Source organism: Megalobrama amblycephala, linkage group LG3, assembly GCF_018812025.1.
Source record: "Megalobrama amblycephala isolate DHTTF-2021 linkage group LG3, ASM1881202v1, whole genome shotgun sequence".
Classification (NCBI taxonomy): domain Eukaryota; kingdom Metazoa; phylum Chordata; class Actinopteri; order Cypriniformes; family Xenocyprididae; genus Megalobrama; species Megalobrama amblycephala.
In genome coordinates, this window is record NC_063046.1 from 11,101,219 (window position 1) to 11,125,735 (window position 24,517).

At 36.6% G+C, this 24,517-nt stretch overlaps 1 protein-coding gene across 2 annotated transcripts in view; it reads left to right on the plus strand.

Moving 5' to 3' along the window:
• Window positions 1-18,828, plus strand: part of clcn5b (chloride channel, voltage-sensitive 5b) — a 36,154-nt gene extending 17,326 nt beyond the window's left edge. For both annotated transcript variants that reach the window (XM_048183830.1, XM_048183831.1), the window contains exons 6-13: window positions 1,845-1,967; window positions 2,593-2,799; window positions 5,571-5,651; window positions 7,091-7,645; window positions 8,660-8,846; window positions 9,696-10,094; window positions 14,045-14,261; window positions 17,850-18,828. In XM_048183830.1, coding sequence (XP_048039787.1) covers window positions 1,845-1,967; window positions 2,593-2,799; window positions 5,571-5,651; window positions 7,091-7,645; window positions 8,660-8,846; window positions 9,696-10,094; window positions 14,045-14,261; window positions 17,850-17,940 — 1,860 coding nt within the window. In that variant the 3' untranslated portion in view covers window positions 17,941-18,828. The remainder of the gene's footprint in view (window positions 1-1,844; window positions 1,968-2,592; window positions 2,800-5,570; window positions 5,652-7,090; window positions 7,646-8,659; window positions 8,847-9,695; window positions 10,095-14,044; window positions 14,262-17,849) is intronic.
• The last annotated feature ends 5,689 nt before the right edge of the window (window positions 18,829-24,517 follow it).

Here is a 24,517-nt window from a genome sequence, read left to right on the forward strand (position 1 = left end):
CAGCAGCGTCACTGCTTGAGTCGTGAACCACACTCCGGAGCAGAAGGGGGCGGTAATGTACCAATAAGCTGGATGCCAACCGCCGTAAAACAGGAAAGAAGAAGAAGAAGCGGAGTCGTGAACGCGGATTGACAACAGACCCGGAAGAGAATACAATGATGAATAAAGTCGTAGTTTTTGTTATTTTTGGACCAAAATGTATTTTCGATGTTTTAAAATATCATGGATGTCCTAATTGCCAAAAACAACCACGGCGACGTAAAAGTGCATTACCAACGCGGACAGATGAAAGGATTCAATGGAATCAATTCAATGGAATCAATTCAATGAGGATTCCAGAAGAGAATACAATGCTGAATAAAGTCGTAGTTTTTGTTATTTTTGGACCAAAATGTATTTTCGATGCTTCAAAAAATTCTAACTAACCCACTGATGTCACATGGACTACTTTGATGATGTTTTTATTACCTTTCTGGACATGGACAGTATACCGTACAAACATTTTCAATGGAGGGACAGAAAGCTCTCGGACTAAATCTAAAATATCTTAAACTGTGTTCCAAAGATGAACGGAGGTCTTACGGGTTTGGAACGACATGAGGGTGAGTCATTAATGACATAATTTTCATTTCTGGGTGAACTAACCCTTTAACCCCCAAATGCTCCCTGGGCGCCACAAAAGACTGACAAAAAGCCACTTTTTGTGGGCACAAAAGCCACAGCAAAAATGGCTGCCCACTGCTACAGGTGTGATTCCACAGTTTGCGATATGTGTGTTCACTACTCACTGCTCCTAATGAGTGTGACATTTGATATTTATCACTTGACATTTGATATTCAGCAATGTTTTGATCTGCCTGCATCGACACCATTATATGCAAACTGAACTGAGCTGGATGATGACATCACTGTTTACTACAGTGCTGATATAGATAAATGAATTAAATTAATAACTATTGATTCTTACAACGAAATGAATCAATAATGAATTTACTTAAGCTGGAGCTGCTGTGCAGCCAAAATTATATAGCAGTTATCACTGTAAAGCTGCTTTGACACAATCTGCATTGTAAAAAGCGCTATATAAATAAAGGTGGCTTGACTTGATTTAATATATTTCAAAATGTAATGTATTCTTGAGATGGCAAAGCTGAATTTTCAACATCATTACTCCAGTGTTCAGTGTCACATGATCCATCAGAAATCATTCTAATTTGCTGATTTGCTGCTCAAGAAACATTTGTTTTTTCTTATTATCAATGAAAACAGTTGTGCTGCTTAATTTTTGTGGAAACCGTGATGCATTTTTTTCAGGATTTTTTGATGAACAGTTCAAAAGAACAGCATTTATTTAAAATAAAATTTTTAAAAATTATTTTATAAATATCTTTACTGTCACTTTAATGCATTCTTGCTGAATAAAAGTATTAATTTCTTTTAAAAAAGTCTTACTGACCTCAGACTTCTGAACAGTAGTTCATATCACCCCCTTGTGGTATGCAAACAAAGCTACAATGTAGAAAGTTGAAGAAATTACAGTAAAGTATTTTCATCTCAGATACATTTTTTTATTATTGCTTTGTAAAATGCAATGGTATTATATATTCCTTGAATTTAAACATTTATTAACAAATTCTGAAATGCAGCAGTAAAGGAATTTCTATTTTTCAGGATCCAATATATTGGGATCTGAGGCATTATTTTTAAGACTTTTAAGCCAGCGTTTCATGTAAATCTAGAATAAACATGTACATATTAATATGAATGATGTTTCAAGCCTTAATTAGGAGGTCATATTCTCCTAAATCTCCTAAATTCAGCTGTATCCTGTGTGTGTCCTGCAGGGGGCCAGTGCATATGTGGTGAGTTATTTCATGTATGTGTGCTGGGCTCTTCTCTTCGCCTTCCTGGCAGTGACTCTGGTGAGAGCGTTCGCCCCTTACGCTTGTGGTTCAGGAATACCAGAGGTGAGATGCTCACACATATGTGCCATGTATCTTTCCACAAATACAAATTCTCATCAAACCATCAAACCGGCCTACAACTTTTCTTCAGCTGTACAATCACAATTTCTTCAGAAACTGTAAAAATGTAGTTATTTTTGCAATTGCACACTTCAGCTTCACTTTAAATGTGACTTTAAAAAAACACCTCCTTGTTAAGCAGACAATAGTGAACCAGATGTTAGGAGTCAGTTTTATAGCTCAAACCTTTTTCTTTTTTTCAGTTTTATATTTCAAACTGTCTGAGTAAAGTGAGAGAGTGAATAGAGACAAACATAGTTTTCTGTACTGTTTTCAGATGTTCAACCACAATTACTTCTGCTCTCTAACCTTGGCAGAGAGAACAATGAAGGGCTTTCTGACATAAGTCACACTGTCTGTCTGACAAAACCCTGTGTTAGATTATTGCAGTTGTAATATTAATTTAAATTCATGTGGAGGAGCTGTCAGAGGAGATTTAAGGACAGTTTTAATGGCTGTTTTTAAAACGATCCATTAAGACCTGTTCATATGTCAAGAAAAACTGCTTATATGGCCAGGTTTTGGTAATGATTTTTAATCCTTTATAACCTATCGTTAATTCTTGCAGATTAAGACCATCCTGAGTGGCTTTATAATCCGTGGGTACCTGGGAAAGTGGACTTTGATCATAAAGACCATCACGCTGGTGCTGGCCGTCTCTTCTGGCCTCAGTCTGGGGAAGGAGGGTCCGCTGGTTCACGTAGCCTGCTGCTGCGCAAACATCCTATGCCATTTCTTCACCAAATACCGTCGAAATGAGGCCAAGAGGCGAGAGGTGAGAGAAACTGGGGAGGGAGATAAGGAGAGGAGGAATGGAGTGATGAAGAGATAAGGGAAAATAGAGTGTGGGATAGACTGACAGAAAAGTAACAAAAGAATTTTGTGTCTTGGATCAAAACTTGTAATGTAATATATTCAGTGTTGGGCATGTTACTTTAAAAAAGTAATTAGTTATAGTTACTAGTTACTTCTCACAAATAGTAACGGAGTTAGTAACTGAGTTACATCATTATAAAAGTAACTAATTACCAGGGAAAGTAACTATTGCGTTACTTTAAAAAAGTAATTAGTTATAGTTACTAGTTACTTCTCACAAATAGTAACGGAGTTAGTAACTGAGTTTCATCATTATAAAAGTAACTAATTACCAGGGAAAGTAACTATTGCGTTACTTTAAAAAAATAAATAAATAAAAATATGCCAAATAAATTGAATGCCCCCAATATTACATATAAGTCTAAGAATAAATTATTCTTGATGCGACTCCTGACTCATGATCCGCTCTTGCTCACGACATGAAATTTCTCTGTACTGTGTCGGTAGCCATTAAAGAAAACGTAGTTTCATATTTATGTTTAAATAGTCCTATGTTATGTTTTAAATCCATTTATTCGATTATGAAAAGTGAACAGCGTGAGTAAAATGCATCAAGATGCGCAAATATATCGGGAGACATGGAGTGGGTCAGACATGATTTTAAACACTTCATTAAGTTTTGTTTTATGGAAAGCCTCTCTTTAAAGGGAATTTCGTTTTGTAAAAATTGTATCTTAATTTTAATCAATGTTTCATCAACCAATTGCTTGGATTTAATATATAACAAACAAATATAGCAGACAATAAAATCATGACATGGAGGCGCGGGCGCGATCACTGGCGCGTGAACTGGAGCGCGTCTTAAATGAACCGAAACTCAGAGGCTGCTTGCCTCGCAGACATGAGAAATATATCTATAGAATGCTTGAAATATCTACTTTAACGAAAATGAAGTAATTAAACACGAAAAGAAAGAGGCTACTCTGATTATGTAGCCTAATCCGAATGAAATGTGCATTATCTCTCTAGGCGCGTCCATATGAGCAGATGATCAGCAATGAGAATCAGCAATGTCAACTTCATCTTTGGAGCCGACACTGATTCAGAAAACATTACTTTATTAATAAACAATTAAAATGTCTCCTTGCTGTTTTTGTCACACTCATAATCATTACTTTTGCCGGTTCTTTATGGCAATTATGCGTGCCCTTGAGTGCTATAGCCTATATTATGTAAACGCTCCTTATTATGGTTTATTCTCTCCATTATTTAAGAAATTAAATTAATATAAATGTGATTAGTCAACTAAAAGCTTAAATGAACAACTACTAGTCGACTAGAAAAAAACTAATTTCACATATTTTCGATCAAGCATCAAAAAGGGTATTCTGGTTTGAGCTCGCGCTTCGCGCGCATGCTCTGACGGACACACACACAGCGCATCATACATTATTATCAGTTTAAAATTATATTTGTGTATGACTAACCGCAGCACACACCAGAGGAAAAAACTTTGCAGGTCCTATGGCTGAGAGAGAGCTTACTCGGATGAAAACCGTTTCAGTGAGCTCAATTATAGTAACGCGGCATTTTTTTGTCAGTAACGCTAACGGCGTTGTAACGGGAGAAAAAGTAATTCGTTTGATTACTCGTTACTGAAAAAAGTAACGGCGTTAGTAACGCGCGTTATTTATAACGCCGTTATTCCCATCACTGAATATATTGATACAAGCCTCTTGGCTTGGACTGATGTGCTGGAAGTTGCCAGTGCAAACTTGGTTATAGAAATTGTGAACAGACGAAGCTTTCTCTAGACTGTCCTTCTGAATCAGTTATATCATTGGATTGTGTAATTCATTGTTCAAATGTTTAGGAGGGTGAATATGCTCTTTATTGAGCATTTTAGTTAAAGGATTAGTTCACTTTCAAATAAAATTTTCCTGATAATTTACTCACCCTCATGCCATCCAAGATGTTCATGTCTTTCTTTCTTCAGTCGAAAAGAAATTAAGGTTTTTGATGAAAACATCCCAGAAGTGGACTTCAATGGACTCTAAACGGTTGAAGGTCAAAATTACAGTTTCAGTGCAGCTTCAAAGGGCTTTAAACGATACCAGACGAGGAATAAGGGTCTTATCTAGAGAAACGATGGGTCATTTTCTAAAAAAATACAACTGTATATGCTTTATAAACACAAATAATTGCCTTGCACGTGCTTCCGCTTTCCGTATTCTTCAAAAAATTATGCTGTATGTCCTACGCCTTCCCTATTCTACTTACGGAATGAACGCAGCGCCAGTTAATTTTTTTCTGTAAGTAGAATAGGGAAGGCATAGGAAGTACAGCGGAACCACTTGGAAGGCGATCATTTGTTTATATAAAGCATATACGTTTACATTTTTTTCGAAAATGACCGATTGTTTCGCTTGATAAGACCCTTATTCCTCGTCTGGTATCGTTTAAAGCCCTTTGAAGCTGCAATGAAACTGTAATTTTGACCTTCAACCGTTTGGAGACATTGAAGTCCACTATAAGGAGAATAATCCTGGAATGTTTTCATCAAAAACCTTAATTTCTTTCGACTGAAGAAAGAACGACATGGACATCTTGGATGACATGGGGGTGAGTAAATTATCAGGAAAATTTTATTTGAAAGTGGACTAATCCTTTAAGAAATTGGAATGGAATGGATTGTAAAAGAAGTAAATATTAATTTTGTGTGTATATCAGGTGTTGTCTGCAGCATCTGCAGTGGGAGTGTCCGTAGCATTCGGTGCTCCTATTGGAGGGGTGCTTTTCAGTCTTGAGGAGGTGAGCACTTTATGTTTCTGTAGTCCTGCTATAATCAAAGAGATTCATATATTTATATATTTTGATAGCCAAATAAATCCAAAATAAACCTAGACAGGCTGTTCAGGAATTATTTTGAGATTGTAATAACTGAAGTGTTTAAAGGGGGTTTCTGTGTGATTCAATGTCTATATATATCATTGAGTTATAATTTTGACCAACAAGATATTTTCAGAAATTATTAATATGATAAAATAAAACAGCTTCACTGCTATTTAATTGGTTAAAATACCCTGAAATTTCTTTATTGAAACCTGAAACTTTATTTCTAACAAAAAATGTTTGAATTTAAAACGAAGATATATCATAGATGTATTCTTGCCATTTGACTTTCTGTATGTATTACATTTTTAATGCATTTTGAAAGAAAGAGGAAAAAAACAAGTCACACTATTGGCACACAAACATCTGATAAACATCCTAAAAAGAGCAGATTCACATGTGCACTACCATTCAAACATTTGGGGTTGGAAAGATTTATTTATAAATTTATAATTTTTTTTTTGAAAGAAGTCTGATATGTTCACATGACTACATTTATTTGATGAAAATACAGCAAACAGTAATGTTGTGAAATATTACAATTTAAAATAACAGTTTTCTATTTTAATATATTTTAAAATATAATTCCTGTAATGGGAGAGCTGAATTTTCAGCAGTCAGCGTCACGTGATCTTTCAGAAATTATTCTAATATGCTGATTTGCTGCTCAAGAAACATTTTTCTTATAAACCATTTGGGTGTTTACAAATAATAATTATATGTAAAAGAATAATTGGTAAAAGTAGAGTTTATATCTCACAATTCTGAGAAGAAAAATTAGGTCTGCGAGATATAAACTTGTGTCTTTATATCCTGCAGCCTTGCAAGAAAAAAGTCAGAATTGTGAGATAAAAATATTATAGGTCTAAATGTTTCCTATGTAAAATGTTGTAGATTTAAATATTTCATGCTGTAACTGTAGGGCTAATAGATTATGTCCCCAATGAACTGTGTATGTGAATATTATGTAGATCTATTGTTTAAATCAAATTCATGCTTTAATAGTAGACAAATCATCACGTTTCATCAATCTGTCTATTTAATGGTTTGCAACCATAAACATCTGCATTTAGCTTCAAAGGGTGTCTTCAACGACGGTATTCTATGAAAATCAAGACCATCTTTTTTGCATTCTGATTCTGACATTCAAAGGCACATTGGCACAATAACACTTTTTTTTTTTTGTCTCTTATAATGATTTTTGCGGTTTCCTCCACTTGTTACCACTGATTTCTGCCACCACAATATGCGCGCAACTGCAATTGACATAACTGGTCTATTATCAATGTTGAAAACATCTGCTGAATGTTGTTCTAACATCTAACAGCGACATATTTCTCTCACATTTTCTTTTTCAGGTCAGCTACTACTTCCCCCTGAAGACTCTGTGGCGTTCGTTCTTCGCTGCTCTGGTTGCAGCATTCACCCTTCGCTCCATTAATCCCTTCGGCAACAGCCGTCTGGTCCTTTTCTACGTGGAGTTCCACACTCCCTGGCATTTTCTAGAACTCATACCTTTCATATTTCTTGGCATCTTTGGTGGCTTTTGGGGGGCTTTCTTCATCCGTGCTAACATCGCCTGGTGCCGTCTCCGAAAGAACAGCTGCCTTGGGCACTACCCTGTCCTCGAGGTTCTGTTGGTCACCCTGATCACAGCATTGCTATCGTTCCCGAATGAGTACACTCGGATGAGCGGCAGCCAACTGATCTCCGAGCTGTTCAACGATTGTGGTCTGCTGGACTCTTCGAAAATCTGCGACTACAGTGGAAGCAGAACAGGAAGTGTTAATGATACGGTCTCTAACGGTCTGGCGGATCGTCCGGCAGGGCCAGGGCTCTATACAGCGATGTTGCTGCTAGCTCTTGCACTGGTCTTTAAGATGTTCATCACTGTGGCTACGTTTGGCATGAAGGTAACCGACCTAGATGTGTTTTGACTGCAAAACAAACTCTTGTCTCGTACATACAAACCACACTGACATTCATACCATCACACCCACACAATTATAGCAGCATAATTCATCTATAATACGCAGAAGCAGAAAACAGGAAAAAGGGTGAGTATTTGCTTTATAGGCCAAACCTGAGACATTGTAAAAAATAGTAAAAATTATAAGAAAAAAAGCCTAATGACAAAGACTGCATCATTTTATAGTTAAATGTCTCTTGGATTAAAAATTGCAGTTTTAATGGGTTTCAATGGGGACATTATTGTCCTTAAGGTCCTAAGTGTAACTATTTTGTGTCACTAGTGTAAAATAGATGAAAGGAGAATTCCAATATTAATGAACACTTGTGCCAAAATGAATGCAGTTGTCATTAACACAGGCAAAATGATTAAATAAACAAATAAATGAATAAAAAAAGACAAAAATGTCCTTAAGAGTTAGTTTTTACCTCCATGAGTAAATTGCAGTTTTATTCCTCAACCACTAGAGGGCCAAATCGTTTATACAATATAATAATAGCCAAAGCACCACACATTTACCATGGTACAGTTACAGTATCATTTTGGAAATTTCCATTAAATAGAAAATTATAAAGTTTTGTGAGGTTTTTTTTTTTCCCCACATGACAACAAAATTGAGTTTCCCAGTTAGTTTGGCAGGCTTTTTTCACATTTCAACATTTTAATGAGATACCCCCCCAAAAATGTGTTTGGTTTTATTTGATTTTATTTCAAATGTCATCCAAATAAATTTGGACCCAACAATTACATGTTATTTAGTTTTCCTTGATTTCATTACCTATAGAAATTCATCATCTGAGGCTATTTGTTACCTAGGGTTCCAATTCAGAAGTACATCGATCCAGTCCTTGTCACGATAAAACCTTCAAACCTTCTTGAAGTTGTCAAATCACTGCTTGCATATCTAGTAAGCTCTGCCTTATTTATCTATTTCTTTTGTCTTATTCTTTGTTCTTAGGTGCCATCCGGTCTGTTCATCCCCAGTATGGCGGTGGGGGCTATAGCCGGCAGACTTCTTGGTGTGGGCATGGAGCAGCTGGCCATCTACCACCACGACTGGAATGTTTTCAGAAGATGGTGCTCTCCTGGGGCGGACTGCATCACGCCGGGCCTCTACGCCATGGTGGGCGCAGCAGCCTGTCTGGGTGAGGGATGATTTAGTTCCATTTCTCAGAAATGGATTCATTTTCCAGATGATTTATTTTTCACTTTGCAGTTAAAACCAAATTGTTTTGTGTGGTCTTCCATGCAGAAGCATTTAATGTTGGCTTTCATGAACATAGCTTGACCTTTCTTAGTCATTGACTCTCACACATTTAATGAACTATTTCATTTATACATCCTAATTATTGGTGCTTGCTAAGGCAAGCTTCACCATTACTGTTGTTCATACTTATGGTTAGTGGTTTAAATCTTTATTAAACACACTGCAAAAAATGCTGTTCTTACTTAGAATTTTTGTCTTGTTTCTAGTCAAAATATCTTAAAGTTCTTAAATCAAGAAGCATTTTCTTGACAAGTACAAATTATTTTCTTGTTTTCAGGAAAAATAAGTCAAAATTAAGTACGTTTTTCCTTAAAACAAGCAAAATAATCTGCCAATGGGGTAAGCAAAATAGTCCAAACTGAAAACAAGATAATATATCTTATTCTTGGTTTGAAAGAAGATTAATTTGCTTACCCCATTGGCAGATTATTTTGCTTGTTTTAAGGAAAAACGTACTTAATTTTGACTTATTTTTCCTGAAAACAAGAAAATAATTTGTACTTGTCAAGAAAATGCTTCTTGATTTAAGAACTTTAAGATATTTTGGCTAGAAACAAGACAAAAATTCTAAGTAAGAACAGCATTTTTTGCAGTGCACCATCTTGTAACAAAAGTAATGTGTTGCTAGGTTGTTATTTGCATTAGAAACTATTCAATTGCCACATCTGGCTATAATTCTGCTGCATTGCCAGTTTAGTAAGCATGATTTTTTTTTTTCCCACTCTAGGTGGTGTGACACGTATGACAGTATCCCTGGTGGTCATTATGTTCGAGCTGACGGGAGGTTTAGAATACATTGTGCCCCTCATGGCTGCTGCCATGACCAGCAAATGGGTCGCAGATGCTCTGGGTCGTGAGGGCATCTACGAGGCCCACATCCGTCTTAACGGTTACCCCTTCTTGGAGGCCAAAGAGGAATTTCGCCACAAGACTCTTGCCACGGATGTGATGCGGCCACGACCGAGCGGCCCACCGCTGTCTGTGCTGTCACAAAGTGGAATGACTGTAGAAGAGGTGGAGAGACTCATCTTAGACACCACCTATAGTGGCTTTCCTGTGGTGATCTCACATCAGTCTCAGAGATTGGTGGGCTTTGTGTTGAGGAGGGATCTGGTCATATCTTTAGGTTAGTATTTGTTTTTATTCTGTGCTCCACATATTTACAGTTTACAAGGTTTTCTTAGTCTAAAAATAGGAGAATATATGTGTACGCAGTACCGTTCAAAAGTTTGGGGTCAGTAAAACTTTGTTTTTTTTTTTTTGGCACTAATATTTTTATTCAACAAGGGTACATTAAATTGACCAAAAGTGACAATGGGGTCATTCCGTGTCAAATCAACCAAATTTTGGAAACTTCCCCAAACATAAATAGCGATGAAAGCCAAAAATATTACGGGCCCTATCACATACCCTGTGCAATGTGGTGCCAGGTGCAACACAAGTGTTTTTTGCTAGTTTCAGCCCAACGCATTTATCATTTTCATGTCCTGCACCACATTGTTTAAATAGCTAATGCATTTGCACCCATTTATGCGCCCATGGGCATGCTGGTCTGAAAACGAGGTGTGTTCAGGCACATTGTTGGCGTGTTGCTATTTTGAGGCAACTGAAATATACTGCGCCATTGACCAACTGAAACCTGGTCAATGGCGCAATATATATATATATATATATATATATATATACAGTGCAGTCCAAAAGTTTGGAACCACTAAGATTTTTAATGTTTTTAAAAGAAGTTTCGTCTGCTCACCAAGGCTACATTTATTTAATTAAAAATACAGTAAAAAACAGTAATATTGTGAAATATTATTACAATTTAAAATAACTGTGTACTATTTAAATATATTTCACAAAGTAATTTATTCCTGTGATCAAAGCTGAATTTTCAGCATCATTACTCCAGTCTTCAGTGTCACATGATCCTTCAGAAATCATTCTAATATGCTGATCTGCTGCTCAAGAAACATTTAATGTGTACAATTGTACAAAATATTTGTGTACAATATTTTTTTTCAGGATTATTTGATGAATAGAAAGTTCAAAAGAACAGTGTTTATCTGAAATCTAATCTTTTGTAACATTATAAATGTCTTTTGATTGATTTAATGCATCCTTGCTGAATAAAAGTATTCATTTCTTTCATTTCCTTTCAAAAAAATAAAAATAAAAATTCTTACTGACCCCAAACTTTTGAACGGTAGTGTATAATGCTACAGAAGCTTTGTATTTCAGATAAATGCTGTTCTTTTGAACTTTCTATTCATCAAGGAATCCTGAAAAAAAAAAGTACACAACTGTTTTCAACATTGAAAATAATCATAAATGTTTATTGAGCAGCAAATCAGCATATTAGAATGATTTCTGAAGGATCATGTGACACTGAAGACTGGAGTAACGATGCTGAAAATTCAGCTTTGCATCACAGGAATAAATTACTTTGTCAAATATATTTAAATAGTACACAGTTATTTAAATTGTAATAATATTTCACAATATTACTGTTTTTTACTGTATTTTTAATTAAATAAATGTAGCCTTGGTGAGCAGACGAAACTTCTTTTAAAAACATTAAAAATCTTAGTGGTTCCAAACTTTTGGACTGTACTGTATGTATGTGTGTGTATATATATGTATATATATATATATATATATATATATATATATATATATATATATATATATATATATATATATATATATATATATATATATATATATATATATATATAACCAGCAAAAGTGGATTTGGACATCTAAGTGCACTTGTGCCATGTACTTTAGACCATGCACTTAGATCATTAAAATGGGGCCCTATATGTCACATATGTATATTTACTGAGTAATCCACTATTTTGTAGAGGGTCAAAATGACAATTTTCACCTGAGATTTGGAGCCAAATTAGAGGGATGTAAAAATGACTTTAGAGAGATGGCAGCATCATTATTTTATTATAACACAGAGATTGGTAGGTCTCTTATTGCATTTAAAGAGGAATGTCTGAAGAATAATGTTTAAACTACAAATTTATCTTGTTTCCCTCTATCAAAAAATTGCATAAAATTTAACTCTCTGAGTACCAAAATCCACTGAAATGGTTGAGGCAAATTAACTTGCTCTCAGAAGTGTATTTATAAGAATCTATATTTGAATCAGTTTTATGGATATTTTGGAAGATGGGATTTTAACAGCTTCTGAAGGTACCAAGAGTTTACATATGCAGTATCAGAACTACACGTTACTGCATTGACATCCCAATATCTATGAGATTGAATTAAAATGAAGATTCCAAAAGAAAAGTTTCATAAGAACAAGAATCTAAAATGACATTAAGATATATTTAACACTTCTTGAATTAAACACATGTAAACTTTGGGAAAATCTTTTTGGCACTCAGAGAGGTATGTTGTATTGTTTTAAAAGAGGGAAACAAGATACATTCTAGAATCAGTGTTATTTGTTTTCAGATATACTTGTTTAAATACAATAACTATCAGCTGATTAAAACGTTACATACATTTGGTTCTGGACCATTGAAAATGGGTAAATTTCAACAATTTGGACATGGAGTCAAATTGGGGTCTCAATATCTATGGGACTGGACTATATAGGGCCTTTAAAAATGAAGATTCCAATAGAAAGGTTTATTAAGAATGAGAATCTAGACGGATATTAAGAATACATTTAGAGTTAAAGAGTTTCTTTAGAAAAAGAACATTTATGGCACTCACAGGTTGAGCTGATAGAAAAAAAAAATGAGATACAGTTTTACAGTTTTAACATTATTTGTTATTTAGATATTCCTCTAAAGTGTCAGCTGTATGCAAAGTGACCCACAATTGGTTTTTGACCACTGAAAATGTGTGCAATTTACCATTGTACCATATATCTGGGAATGAACCATCAAGGGCCTTTAAAATGAAGATACCAAAAGGAAAATTAGTTAAGAACCAGAATCAATAAAAGGATATTATGATATCTTTAATACTTCTTGAGTTACAGGCATGCAAACTTGAGACAAAACAAGAACAACGACAACAAAAAAACACAATATGTGTTTTTTGCCATTTTTGAACTGTCACTTTTGGCATATAATGAAACCAAGATTGCTAAATTCAACAGATTTTACTAAGAGACCTACCAATCTCTCTGTAAAAATAAAATAATGATACTGCCATCTCTCTAAAGTCATTTTTACATCCCTCTAATTTGGCTCCAAATCTCATTTTGACCCTCTACAAAATAGTGGATTACTCAGTAAATATACATTTATTTGTTTGGCTTTCAGCACTATTTATGTTTGTCTTTCTACAGAAAGCTGGGAACCTCTGGTTGAATTGACACAGAATGACCCAGTAAAGACTTATTGTTGAAAACAGTTGTGCATTTTTGTAACATTAATAATAAGAAATGTTTCTTGAACACCAAATCAACATATTAGAATGATTTCTGAAGGATTGTGTGACACTGAACACTGGAGTAAAGATGCTGAAAATTCAGCTTTGCCATCACAGGAATAAATTACATTTTAAAATAAATTAAATTTTAATAATATTATTTCACACCGTTACTGATTTTACTGTATTTTTTGTAATAAAAAATAGAGCCTTGCTGAGCAAATTACTTCTTTTCAAAAATATAACAAAATCGTAACTTTTGTATGGTAGAATAAACAAATATATGACATCAGTTTGACTGTTAGGAGTCTTAAAAACCAGCCAACTGACTGATGCAACCCACCACAGTCTGAAAGCAGTTTCTATATATTTTTCTGATATTTAGGGAAATGAAGCCATGCCTGAGAATATCTCTTTCTCTTGCTACTAAATGTCTCAGACCAAACTCTTGAATATCTGTCAGTTGATAGCACAAAGATTTTGTATGCACAACTTTGTTTCTTGGCTGACTGATTAAAAACTTGTGTGCCCTTATTACAATATGATTTAGAGCAGCCAGCCAATAAGATTGGAAGCAGTAATTTCAGCCAATTCTTATGTGCAAGAATTGTTGCGTTTATCCTGTTAATTTTCCTGTTTTTGTGTTTTTCCTGTATATCTTTCACTCAATCATCTCAGAAAATGCACGGCGGCATCAGGAGGGTGTTGTCAGCGTGTCTGCTGTCCTGTTCACTGAATGTGATCCGCCCGCATCACTCAATGCCGTTCCCGCAGTCAAACTGCACAGCATCTTGGACCTCAGCCCCTTCACGGTCACTGACCACACGCCCATGGAAATTGTGGTGGACATCTTCCGCAAGCTTGGGCTGCGGCAATGCCTCGTCACTCAAAACGGGTGAGTTTGTGGAAATGGGTGGTGTGTACAGCTGTGTGGTCCATTTAAAGAAGTGAATGTGATATGCATGTAGTAGTTATTTGTTTTCTCCCATGAGAAGCAGAATGAGGCTGTCATTTTATGGCAGCTGTATGAACACAGATCAGATTGAAAGATTTTAATCACCCTTAAAGTCACACATTAGCTCTGTTCCAAAATCTAGTGAGCTTTAGCTTAGCATTAAAGGCAACATCTGTGGCAGCAACACTATGCAACCTTCTAAGATACCTTATTTGGCCAAACTCTTGAGACAGCATCGCAATCAGATAAGACAACCCCAGAACTTTATAACTAAGCTATAAAATTCAAAATGCTAGGCAAGAGTTGAGAGAAATTTTGAGTAAAAATATACTTTAATTGATTGAATGTTGATTTTTGTTGATTTCTCAAGCAGGGGGGCCCGACATGACAGCCCCATATAAAATTGCAGTACTGGAAACAGAAATGATTAGTTCATCTCTCGAGTCTTCGGGTCTGAGTCCTTTGTTCTTACATTACATTTGTATTACTATTGACTGTTTGTTGTATTATATTTAGGAATTATCATAATTAGCAAAAGATATGTGCAATAAACATTTATGTTATGCCACTGTCCCTTCTGAAAAATATTAAAGTAAAAAATATTAGACCAATATGTCCAGTCTTAATTTTATTTTTATAAAATAAAATAATATTATACTAGCAAAAAAAAACAAAAACCTAAACTAAAAAAATAACTACGTACATGTTTGTAAGGATGGTTGTGAATTAAATAAATTTCTGTATCCAATACGGCTGACACGTCACATGAAAAAAGAATGAAGTACTCAGACCAGAAGACTTGAGAGATGAACTAATCCATTTCTGTTTCTGCATTCGGCCTATGGGTCTGTGACATAATGAACGAACGACTCGTTCAATCATTTCTGTTTCCTGATCAGAACCTATGGGATGTTGCACATGCACGGTCAACACAAAATGAACGACTCACTCTCTGAGACAACTTGTTGTTCCCAAGTCCTATTAAAAGGTTAGTTCACCCCAAAATGAAAATTCTGTCATTAATTACTCACCCTCATGTCGTTCCACACCCGTAAGACTTTCGTTCATCTTCGGAGGACAAATAAAGATCTTTTTGATGACAGAATGCTGTCAAATTTCCTTTCATAGACTGCCTTTGTAACTACCACTTTGACGCTTCAAAAACTAAATCTGTTCTTTATAACAAGCGATCGATTCTCTTCAGAAAATTTAGACTAATCTGCGTGATTCATATGGATTCGTTTTCTGATCTCTTTATGAAGTTTTTGAAGAGTCAAAGTGGTAGTTACAAAGGCAGTATATGGAAGGAAATCTGACCGCATTCTGTCTTCAAAAAGATCTTGATTTGTGTTCAGCAGATAAATGAAAGCCTTACTCGTGTGGAACGACATGAGAGTGAGTAATTAATGACAGAATTTTCATTTTAGTGTGAACTAACCCTTTAAAGATTCATTCAAAATGAACGAATCATTCATGAATAACACATCACTAGCCTCAAGTTGACTTAAAATTATTTGAAATAAGACAAATCAAGATTTAAAATAAGCAAAAACGGCTTAAAATAAACATTTTAGCTGACATGGTATTTCTCATTTTAATTTGTTCTCTCAACAACTGTCACATTTATTTAGGTTATATTTTAATTATTTATATTTATGAGGGATTGGACTGGAAAACTCATGGACATTTTTAAAATCTTATTGAAATTTTCAGTTATGTCAAGCATTTAGGGTAGAAATTACTGAGAATGAATGACTAGAAAAGTCATTTAAATTAATTGGTAATAAAAATGTAAACACTGGTAACACTTTGGTATTATGGAATTATTATTATTATTTATTACTGCTGTTGTTATTATTTTAATATACTGCCACTCCTGGTTTCTGTGTTTGAGCATGTTTGTCATTACAGCAGAAGTACCAGAAATATCTTTGTGGGCCTTTGAATAGGGGGGCTTTTGTCTCTGACAGTGAAGGACCTTGCAGTCAAAAGATGTGAGAACCGCTGCTGAAGATGTTTTTACTGGGGGAAATAGGTTAGGTTAGCTTAAAAGGTAATCTTAGCAACATGATTCCAATAGAGTGAGGTATTGCTGAGCATATGTTGAGCATTTCAAATCAGTCATTTATTAGGTTCCTCAGTTTGAATGCTGCTTTGAGGGCTGTTTGTGTTTTGGAGAATTGGCTCGCTAGGTTTGAGAACAGATCTGTCATCTCCATGTTGCAGTTTGGACTATGTTAGTTAAAATAAACTTTAATTATGTTTAATTATACGTCAATCCAAGCAGGAGGGCTTCCCCAGCTGAGTCTGTTTTATTTGATTTAAAATAAAATAAAAAATCAGTTGCCATAAAAAAATCTTTCAGTCAAAAATAATTTCAGTCCTTGTGTTCTCCTGAAGATCGAATCTTTCCCAACACTCCTTGATTACCAATCAAGTACGCATGAAAGTCTTTGCAAGACATGTGTTTAAAGTTGTATTGTATACACAGAAGCCCCTGCTATGTTTCTATCCCCCTATTTTATGCGCATTTTGGGATATCACAAAAAAAAGTACAAACGCTAGATGGAAACACCAATGTGTGCATAAATTCTAAAAATGCACATAAAAAAACTAATGCACTCAACTAAGTCGGATACATTTTTATGCGACACGAAAACGTGCATAAACAAAGTGGAAACACAATCAATTATATGATGCGCATCAAAAAAGACATATGTGACTTTGAGATAGGACGGCATAACTGGACAAACCAGCGGACCAATCTCGTTGCATAGCATCTAAAATGCTGTTTTCATCATTCTGTAATGCCTGAGCAAAGTCTGTCATTAAAGTGGTTCTGTATAATTCCCTCCCAGAAGCGCCTCACAGGATTGGGTCACAAACACCAGGCATCTGAATGCAAGATAACATGACAGCGTTTGTTGCGTTCAATCTGCGTGCTCTGTTTCGCAAATTACTTATGTATTTGCGTGCGAGAAGGAATAGCGACTGTAGAAAGCAAAAGCCGAATCCTGGACATTCTGGGCGATTTAGAAATCCCGGCCGGACGCATTTTTTTTAGGTCCAAAAAGAGGACATGTCCAGAAAACAGAGGAAATATGATACTACTTTATTATAAGAGTGCTCCCTGCCATATTTGTTCAAAACAGCTGAAGCTGATTCTTGAGGCATTTGTTTTGCCTTTTAAAGAGAGAGTGTGTGTATATGTGTGTGTGCGCGCATGTTAATCAGCTCCCGATGTTGAGTAAATCAACGTGGCTGTTGGTCTTTCTCAGTCCCTATGATCCACCCTTCAAGTCTATCTAGCACAATAAAAGGAAATGACATAATACAAAAAGAGAGTAGACTGGAAACAACACACATGCACACACTTTATACACTTGGCTTTGAAACTTTATGCAAACATAGTCTCTCTCATGCATATGCTAACTAGGACCATCTGTTCAGTCATTTTATGTGACTTGACAGATTAGTCATTTGTATTAATTAAAAACTAAATGATCTATTTTTCTGTCGCTCTTTCAGGCGTTTGCTGGGAATCATCACTAAAAAAGATGTTCTTAAACACATGGCGCAGATGGCCAACAGAGACCCGGATTCTATCCTTTTCAACTGAAGACTCTCAGGACTGGACGGAGAGGACACTCCCACACACACATGCACTCTGAGGGCTGAATCATCCTGTGAGGATGATGATGATGATTATAATGTTGGTTGTAGGACTGTGTGTGTATCACTGAGGTACTGCTATTATAGAGTGGTGTGAGTGGCCTAAGGCAGCTTTTTTCTGCTCCAGAACTGGACATGTTCAGACAGGAGCTGTTTAGCCTGTCCCGAGGTCATAGAGACATTAATGTGACAAATGCTGTTCTCTCACACCTGTGAACCTCATTTCAGGCCTGATTGTTGCCATCAGGGCTTGCTGTATGTGGTCCAAATGCTTGTCCTGCCGACACATCTTTTTAAATTTGGGGCGACTTCTTTTTGAGCTTTTAATTCATTAATGGTGCTTTACTCTACTAAAAAGCAGCTTAAACTATCTTAAGATGGTTGCTAGTCTCTGGCTGGTCTGAGTTGCTGTTTATATATATATATATATAAAATTTACCGGAACAACTAGTCGAGACCATAACAGCCAAGACCAGAAAACAAAGTAGTTTAAGCTATTTTTTAGCAGGGATTTTTATTCCCTGCAGTGACGTCTGACCTCGAAAGGAACTTCAGAAGGGTGAGAACATTCCTGAGATGAACTAGGGAACGTGCGTTGAGGTTGTCTTGCCTGAACCTGTGTGCATCGAATGATCCCTGTGGGAAGATGTACCGAAATGTATTGAGATTTGGTGTATCATGTTGAAAAGGCACACAGACACACTTATTCTTTCTCACTTATACATACTAACAAAATTCCCACAGTAGTGCCGTTCCTCCATTAGTCACTCTGAAGACTCTAAAAGAGTGGCACATGATTTTTGGTTCACCCCAAAATTAAAAAATTCTGTCATCATTTACTCAACCTTGTGACATTCTTAAAGGGTTAGTTCACCCAAAAATGAATTTTCTGTCATTAATTACTCACCCTCATGTCGTTCCACATCTGCAAGACCTTCGTTCATCTTCGGAACACAAATTAAAAGATTTTTCATAAAATCTGATGGCTCAGTGAGGTCTGCATTGACAGCAAGATAATTAACACTTTCAATGCCCAGAAAGCTACTAAAGACATATTTAAAAACAGTTCATGTGATTACGGTGGTTCAACCTTAATGTTATGAAGTGACGAGAATACTTTCTGTCTGACTTTGACAATAATCTAGAGGTGGGCGATTTCAAAGCACTGCTTCATGATCATTATGAATCTTTTGTTTTGAATCAGGGATTCAGAGCGCCAAAGTCACGTGATTTCAGTAAACGAGGCTTCGTTACCTGATATGTGTTTTGAAATTTCAATGGTTCACCACTGGGGGGCGTGACTTTGGCAGTTTGATACGTGCGCCGAACCACTGAATCGAAACAAAAGATTCGTAAAGCTTCAAAGCTTCATGAAGCAGTGTTTTGAAATCACCCATCACTAGATATTGTCATAAAGTCAATATTTTGTTGTTTTGGTGCACAAAAAGTATTGGTTGAACCACTGTAGTCACATGAACTGTTTTAAATGTCTTTAGTAGCTTTCGGGGCACTGAAAGTGTTAATTATCTTGCTGGAAATGTAGTCCTCACTGAGCCATCGGATTTCATCAAAAATCTTAATTTGTGTTCCGAAGATGAACGAAGGTCTTACGGGTGTGGAATGACATGAGGGTGAGTAATGAATGACAGAAGTTTCATTTTTGGGTGAACTAACCCTCTAACCTATATGACTCTTTCTTCTGTTTAACATGGTGAAAATTTTTTGCACATATGATCGAAATCAAATCTGTTTCAGTCCCTCTCGCTCTCTTACTCCCAACAATCTGTTTAGCCTCACCATTGGCTTAAGTCTTCCAAAAAGTTTGTAGTGGCTGCCAGCCAACCAATTTCCACTCAGCTTCTTAAATGGACAAAGCTGCAATCCCTGCATTGCACCACCAGGAGGCACTCACAATCTCACAGATTGTCCATTCTGGATATTGTGCACCACCTGATCGACTGTTGGCCCAGTTCGCTCACTGGGTGTGTTGCGGCAATCTCTCATGTCATTACCTTCGGGACTCATTCCCCCAACATCTTTATGCTCATATTGAGCACCTGGACCCCTCCATACAGTCTTTGGAGATGTGAATCCACTCCTCCGTCCATTTCTCTCACTGTCTTTTCAATGCAACTACGTCGTCGTCCTCAGACAACCTCAGTGAAGCATCTCCTGGCACCTCCCTTGTTTGGCTCGTGAGGATCTGATTATGACATAACGAGATCCTCCCAGTAACGAAAGGGCTAAACTCATACTGTAGTCCACTTCCTTGGCATACTCGCTCGACATTTAGTCTCGGTATGTTTTAAAACCTCCACCCTCCAGTTCAATGCATGTTTTCCCCCCTCCGCATTGGCATTTGGGTTGTTTATGGCCTAATAAAGGCATTTGACTCTTTTCATGCCTGTTCTAAACGCTTTCTTTCCCTGCTTGCTGTAATTCCCGGGAGTTGGATTCGGGGCAGGGAGGTCGTGGATGGCTATTGTTCCCATTAGCTCCTGCTCGTCTGGGATCCCGGTCGCCAGGATGTCCCCCGACCGTTTCCCTCGAGCACCGTCACGCAGCCCCGACCGCCTTCCACTCTTAGAAAGACAATTTCCGGCCCAGTCTTTAAACAACGGTCTATTCTGCACTGTTATAATGGAGCGAGAGGGAAAAAGAAATTCTTGCGCTCTGATTACTACAAGAAAAGGTGTGTGTGTGTTTGTGTGGGGGGCCGTAGGGGTGTTGGAAGGAGAGATTATGCCTTTCTCTTTTGCCTTCCTAGGAAAACATGGGAATATGGGAGGAGGGAGAGAAGAAAAGGTTAATTAAACAGTGTTCACTGGTCAGTGCAAGGATCGTTTCACAAAGGTTCCCTCTGTGTCACACGGGGGGTTATTGGAGAGACTTGGCACGAAGGACTTCCACTCATTCCTGCAATCCGGGTGGGTGCTGAGCCTCTTTGCGCTGTAACCCAACACTTGATTGGTGCAGAAGGAGCCGGGCCAGGACCGGGACCAAATGAAATGTTATAATGTAAAACAGGACACGCCACAGACCTCCTATGTTCTTATCTACAGAACATTGGCTTCAAATAACTCAGGAAGGCAAACAAACAGCTGTTTAGTTTGCATCTGCTTGAAAATGTGCTTGCCTTTTTCTATGCAAATAGCCAGTTTAGAGCTGAGGACAAATGCTAAACCTGAGTAAACTGCTTTTACAGGCGTCGGTGAGCATGTTTACGATGTAGATCCGAAGAAACCTGTGATTTTTCTCGCCAAAAAGGGGATACGGTTATTACCAAATTGTTTGGAAGGAAAAGAAATATGCATAATTTATTCCAAAGCATTTGTCTATTTGTCTTATTGATGAGAGATGTTAAATCTAAATATGTATTTATTTTGCACAACAAAAATTCTATTGCAGTATTTGTATGTAACTGTGATTATATCATATTGTCAAATGAACTTTTGTCCATTTGATTAAATCTGAATGAATAAATCCTGCATTCATCTGAAGGTCAAATAGTATGTGTTTATGCTTCAGCTATGTAAAGAATCGCTTGTGGCCTTTATAGTTTGTTTGTTTATCATAATCAAACGCTCCAGGACATTAAAATTTCAGAAATATGAGCGTTTTTATTCCCTAAATCCCAAAATTGCTCTGGTGGCTGTAGGAATAGACCCACAGTGGTTCATGTTAAATGTGGTATTTCAAGGAAATTGCTGAGGGTCTCTTAAAACACCACAGGATTGTGGGGCGAGTCTTATTTGTTACTGCTTCTGAATGCTGACTTTCTCACACCTTTTGAAGGACATATTTTAATAACTATTATTTTGTAGCTTTATTATAAGGATTCTGCTTTTGAAAAAGCACAAATGCTTCTTGAAGTAGCAACAATGTGCAACAATGTGAAATGATCTCTAGGGCATTGTTCACAGATGATTTAGAGGATAATTTTACATGGATCTTTGAATGAAACACAAGCCTGTTTCCACATCTGAATAAAATAAATAAAATTGCGATTGAACAATTACAGCTTCATTTCTCATAATGTAAGACCAAAATCTTGCAATGTGTGTATCTCATAATTGTGACATTACGTCTTACCTTTGCACCTATACAGTATATCTCACATTATTATCCCCTTGTTGCCTGGGCAATTAACTAGGTGGTGTTCTCGAACCCTTTTTTAAAAGATGTAATATAAGTCTAAGGTGTCCCCTGAATGTGTCTGTGAAGTTTCAGTTCAAAATACCCCATAGGTTTTGTATTATTACATTTTTTAACTGCCTATTTTGGGGCATCATTAAAAATGCGCCGATTCAGCGTGCTTCCCCTTTAAATGCTCGCGCTTCCCGCCCCCAAGCTCACAACTCTATAATACATTGCATAAACAAAGTTCACACAGCTAATATAACCCTCAAAATGGATCTTTACAAAGTGTTCGTCATGCATCATATCAGATCATGTAAGTATAGTATTTATTTGGATGTTTACATGTGATTCTGAATGAGTTTGTGTTTGAAGTTGTGTTTATGAATTATACAGACTGCAAGTGTTTAATAATGAAAATAACAACAGTCTTGTCTCTGTGAATACAGTAAGAAACAATGGTAACTTTAACCACATTTAACAGTACATTAGCAACATGCTAACGAAACATTTAGAAAGACAATTTACTAATATCACTAAAAATATCATGTTATCATGGATCATGTCAGTTATTATCGCTCCATCTGCCATTTTTCGCTATTGTCCTTGCTTGCTTACTTGCATAAAGTCTGTTGATTCGCTGTGCAGATCCAGACATTAATACTGGCTTGTGTAATGCCTTGAACATGGGCTGGCATATGCAAAAGTTGGGGGCTTACATATTAATGATCCTGACTGTTACGTAACAGTCGGTGTTATGTTGAGATTCGCCTGTTTTTCAGAGGTCTTTTGCACAAATCAAATTTACATAAGAAGGAGGAAACAATGGTGTTTGAGACAATCCCCAATTGAAAAATTGTTATCTAAAGAGGAATGATCAGATGTTATTTTTCAACAAGACAATCTTCCTGCCCAGATTGCAAAGAAAGCCTTGAGAGCAAGTCCATCAGGCCCATTTTTTTGCCCAGGCGTGTACACAGTATCAAACTGATTCAAAGAAAAAGTGTGTAATTGTTTTTAGAAAATGTAAATAGATTGTTAATGTCTAAGTCATCACAAACTGGCCTAATTTCTGTGTCTCAGACTGGAGAGGAGACTAATATCAACCTGAGGGATGATTGCGGAGCTTCTTGGTCTCACAGGATAGAGATGATCTAGCTGAGCAGAGAGATCTCCAGCCCTGCCGCCGCTCTCCTCGTGCCAACTGTCCCATTTGTTTATTTGTGTTTACTCTTTCCAGGCCCTGCACAAATGAATGAGATAATTGAGGCCTGTGTGTGTGTGCTGAGATGTTGAATTATTTGGACAGTGATTCCTGTGACATTCCGGAGTGTTCTGGTGGATTCTGGGAATTGGGGAGGACAAACTTGGGTTTGTGAATAGGAATGCCTGGTGGTCTTAATGAATGGTAGAAAAGCTTTAACGATGACACATATGAGTGACGGATTGTTAGGGAGCGCTGGCAAGGGGAATGTGTGATGAAGTAAGGGTATATTTGTGCAGGCAGGAACAAGGCCAGTCTGGGTGTTCAGGGCAGGTTGTCTCAACGAGTGTGTGTTTCAGACAGTGTGTGTGGCCACAACAAAAACTTGAATAGACTGGTGTGTGGTCAACACTGGGTTAGTCAAATGGTGTGCAAGTGTGTGTGGCCTCTGAGTGTGTATTGTTTTTGAGATTGTGAGACATCGGGAAGCAGAAGTGAGAATGACGATGACTCATAGTTGGTTGTCTAGAAGACTTATGAGAACAGAAAGTTGGAGAGTGATCTTAAGCTTGGCTTTGAGTGTATAGATTTATGTGGGTTTTTGTCTGACCAGATCAGCATATCTGAATGATTTCTGAAGGATCACGCGACACTGAAGACTGGAGGAATGATGCTGAAAATTGAGCTTTGCCTTCACAAGAATTAATTATACTTATATTATATTATATTATAATTATATTAAAATAGAAAACAGTTATTTTACATTTAAAAAAAAATATTGTTAATTTTTTTTTCAAGATTAATAAATAGAATAGTGTTCATTTCTTATATCAAAATCTGATTAAAATCTTCCCAGATTTTCATTTTTAAAAAATTGAAAAAAGAATAAAAAAGCAATAAAAAAGAGATGATTTAAAACAATGGGAGTCAATGGTAATTCCCCACCATGATAGAAAAACAAACATTTGTGTGTGTGTGAAATCATCTTCTGTGTAAGAGAACAATGTGTGTCCGTGTGGGTGGGTAAATTGTGGTATTGTGTGTGCAAGTTTGGCAAAAGAAAAAGAAAACAAATGGTGTAGAATTCATCCTGCTAGTCATCAGCATGGACAAAAATGCACAAGCTAGCAAAGAGATTATCAAACTATGACTCATGATTGAAAAAAGGCACTTTAATTGTTGA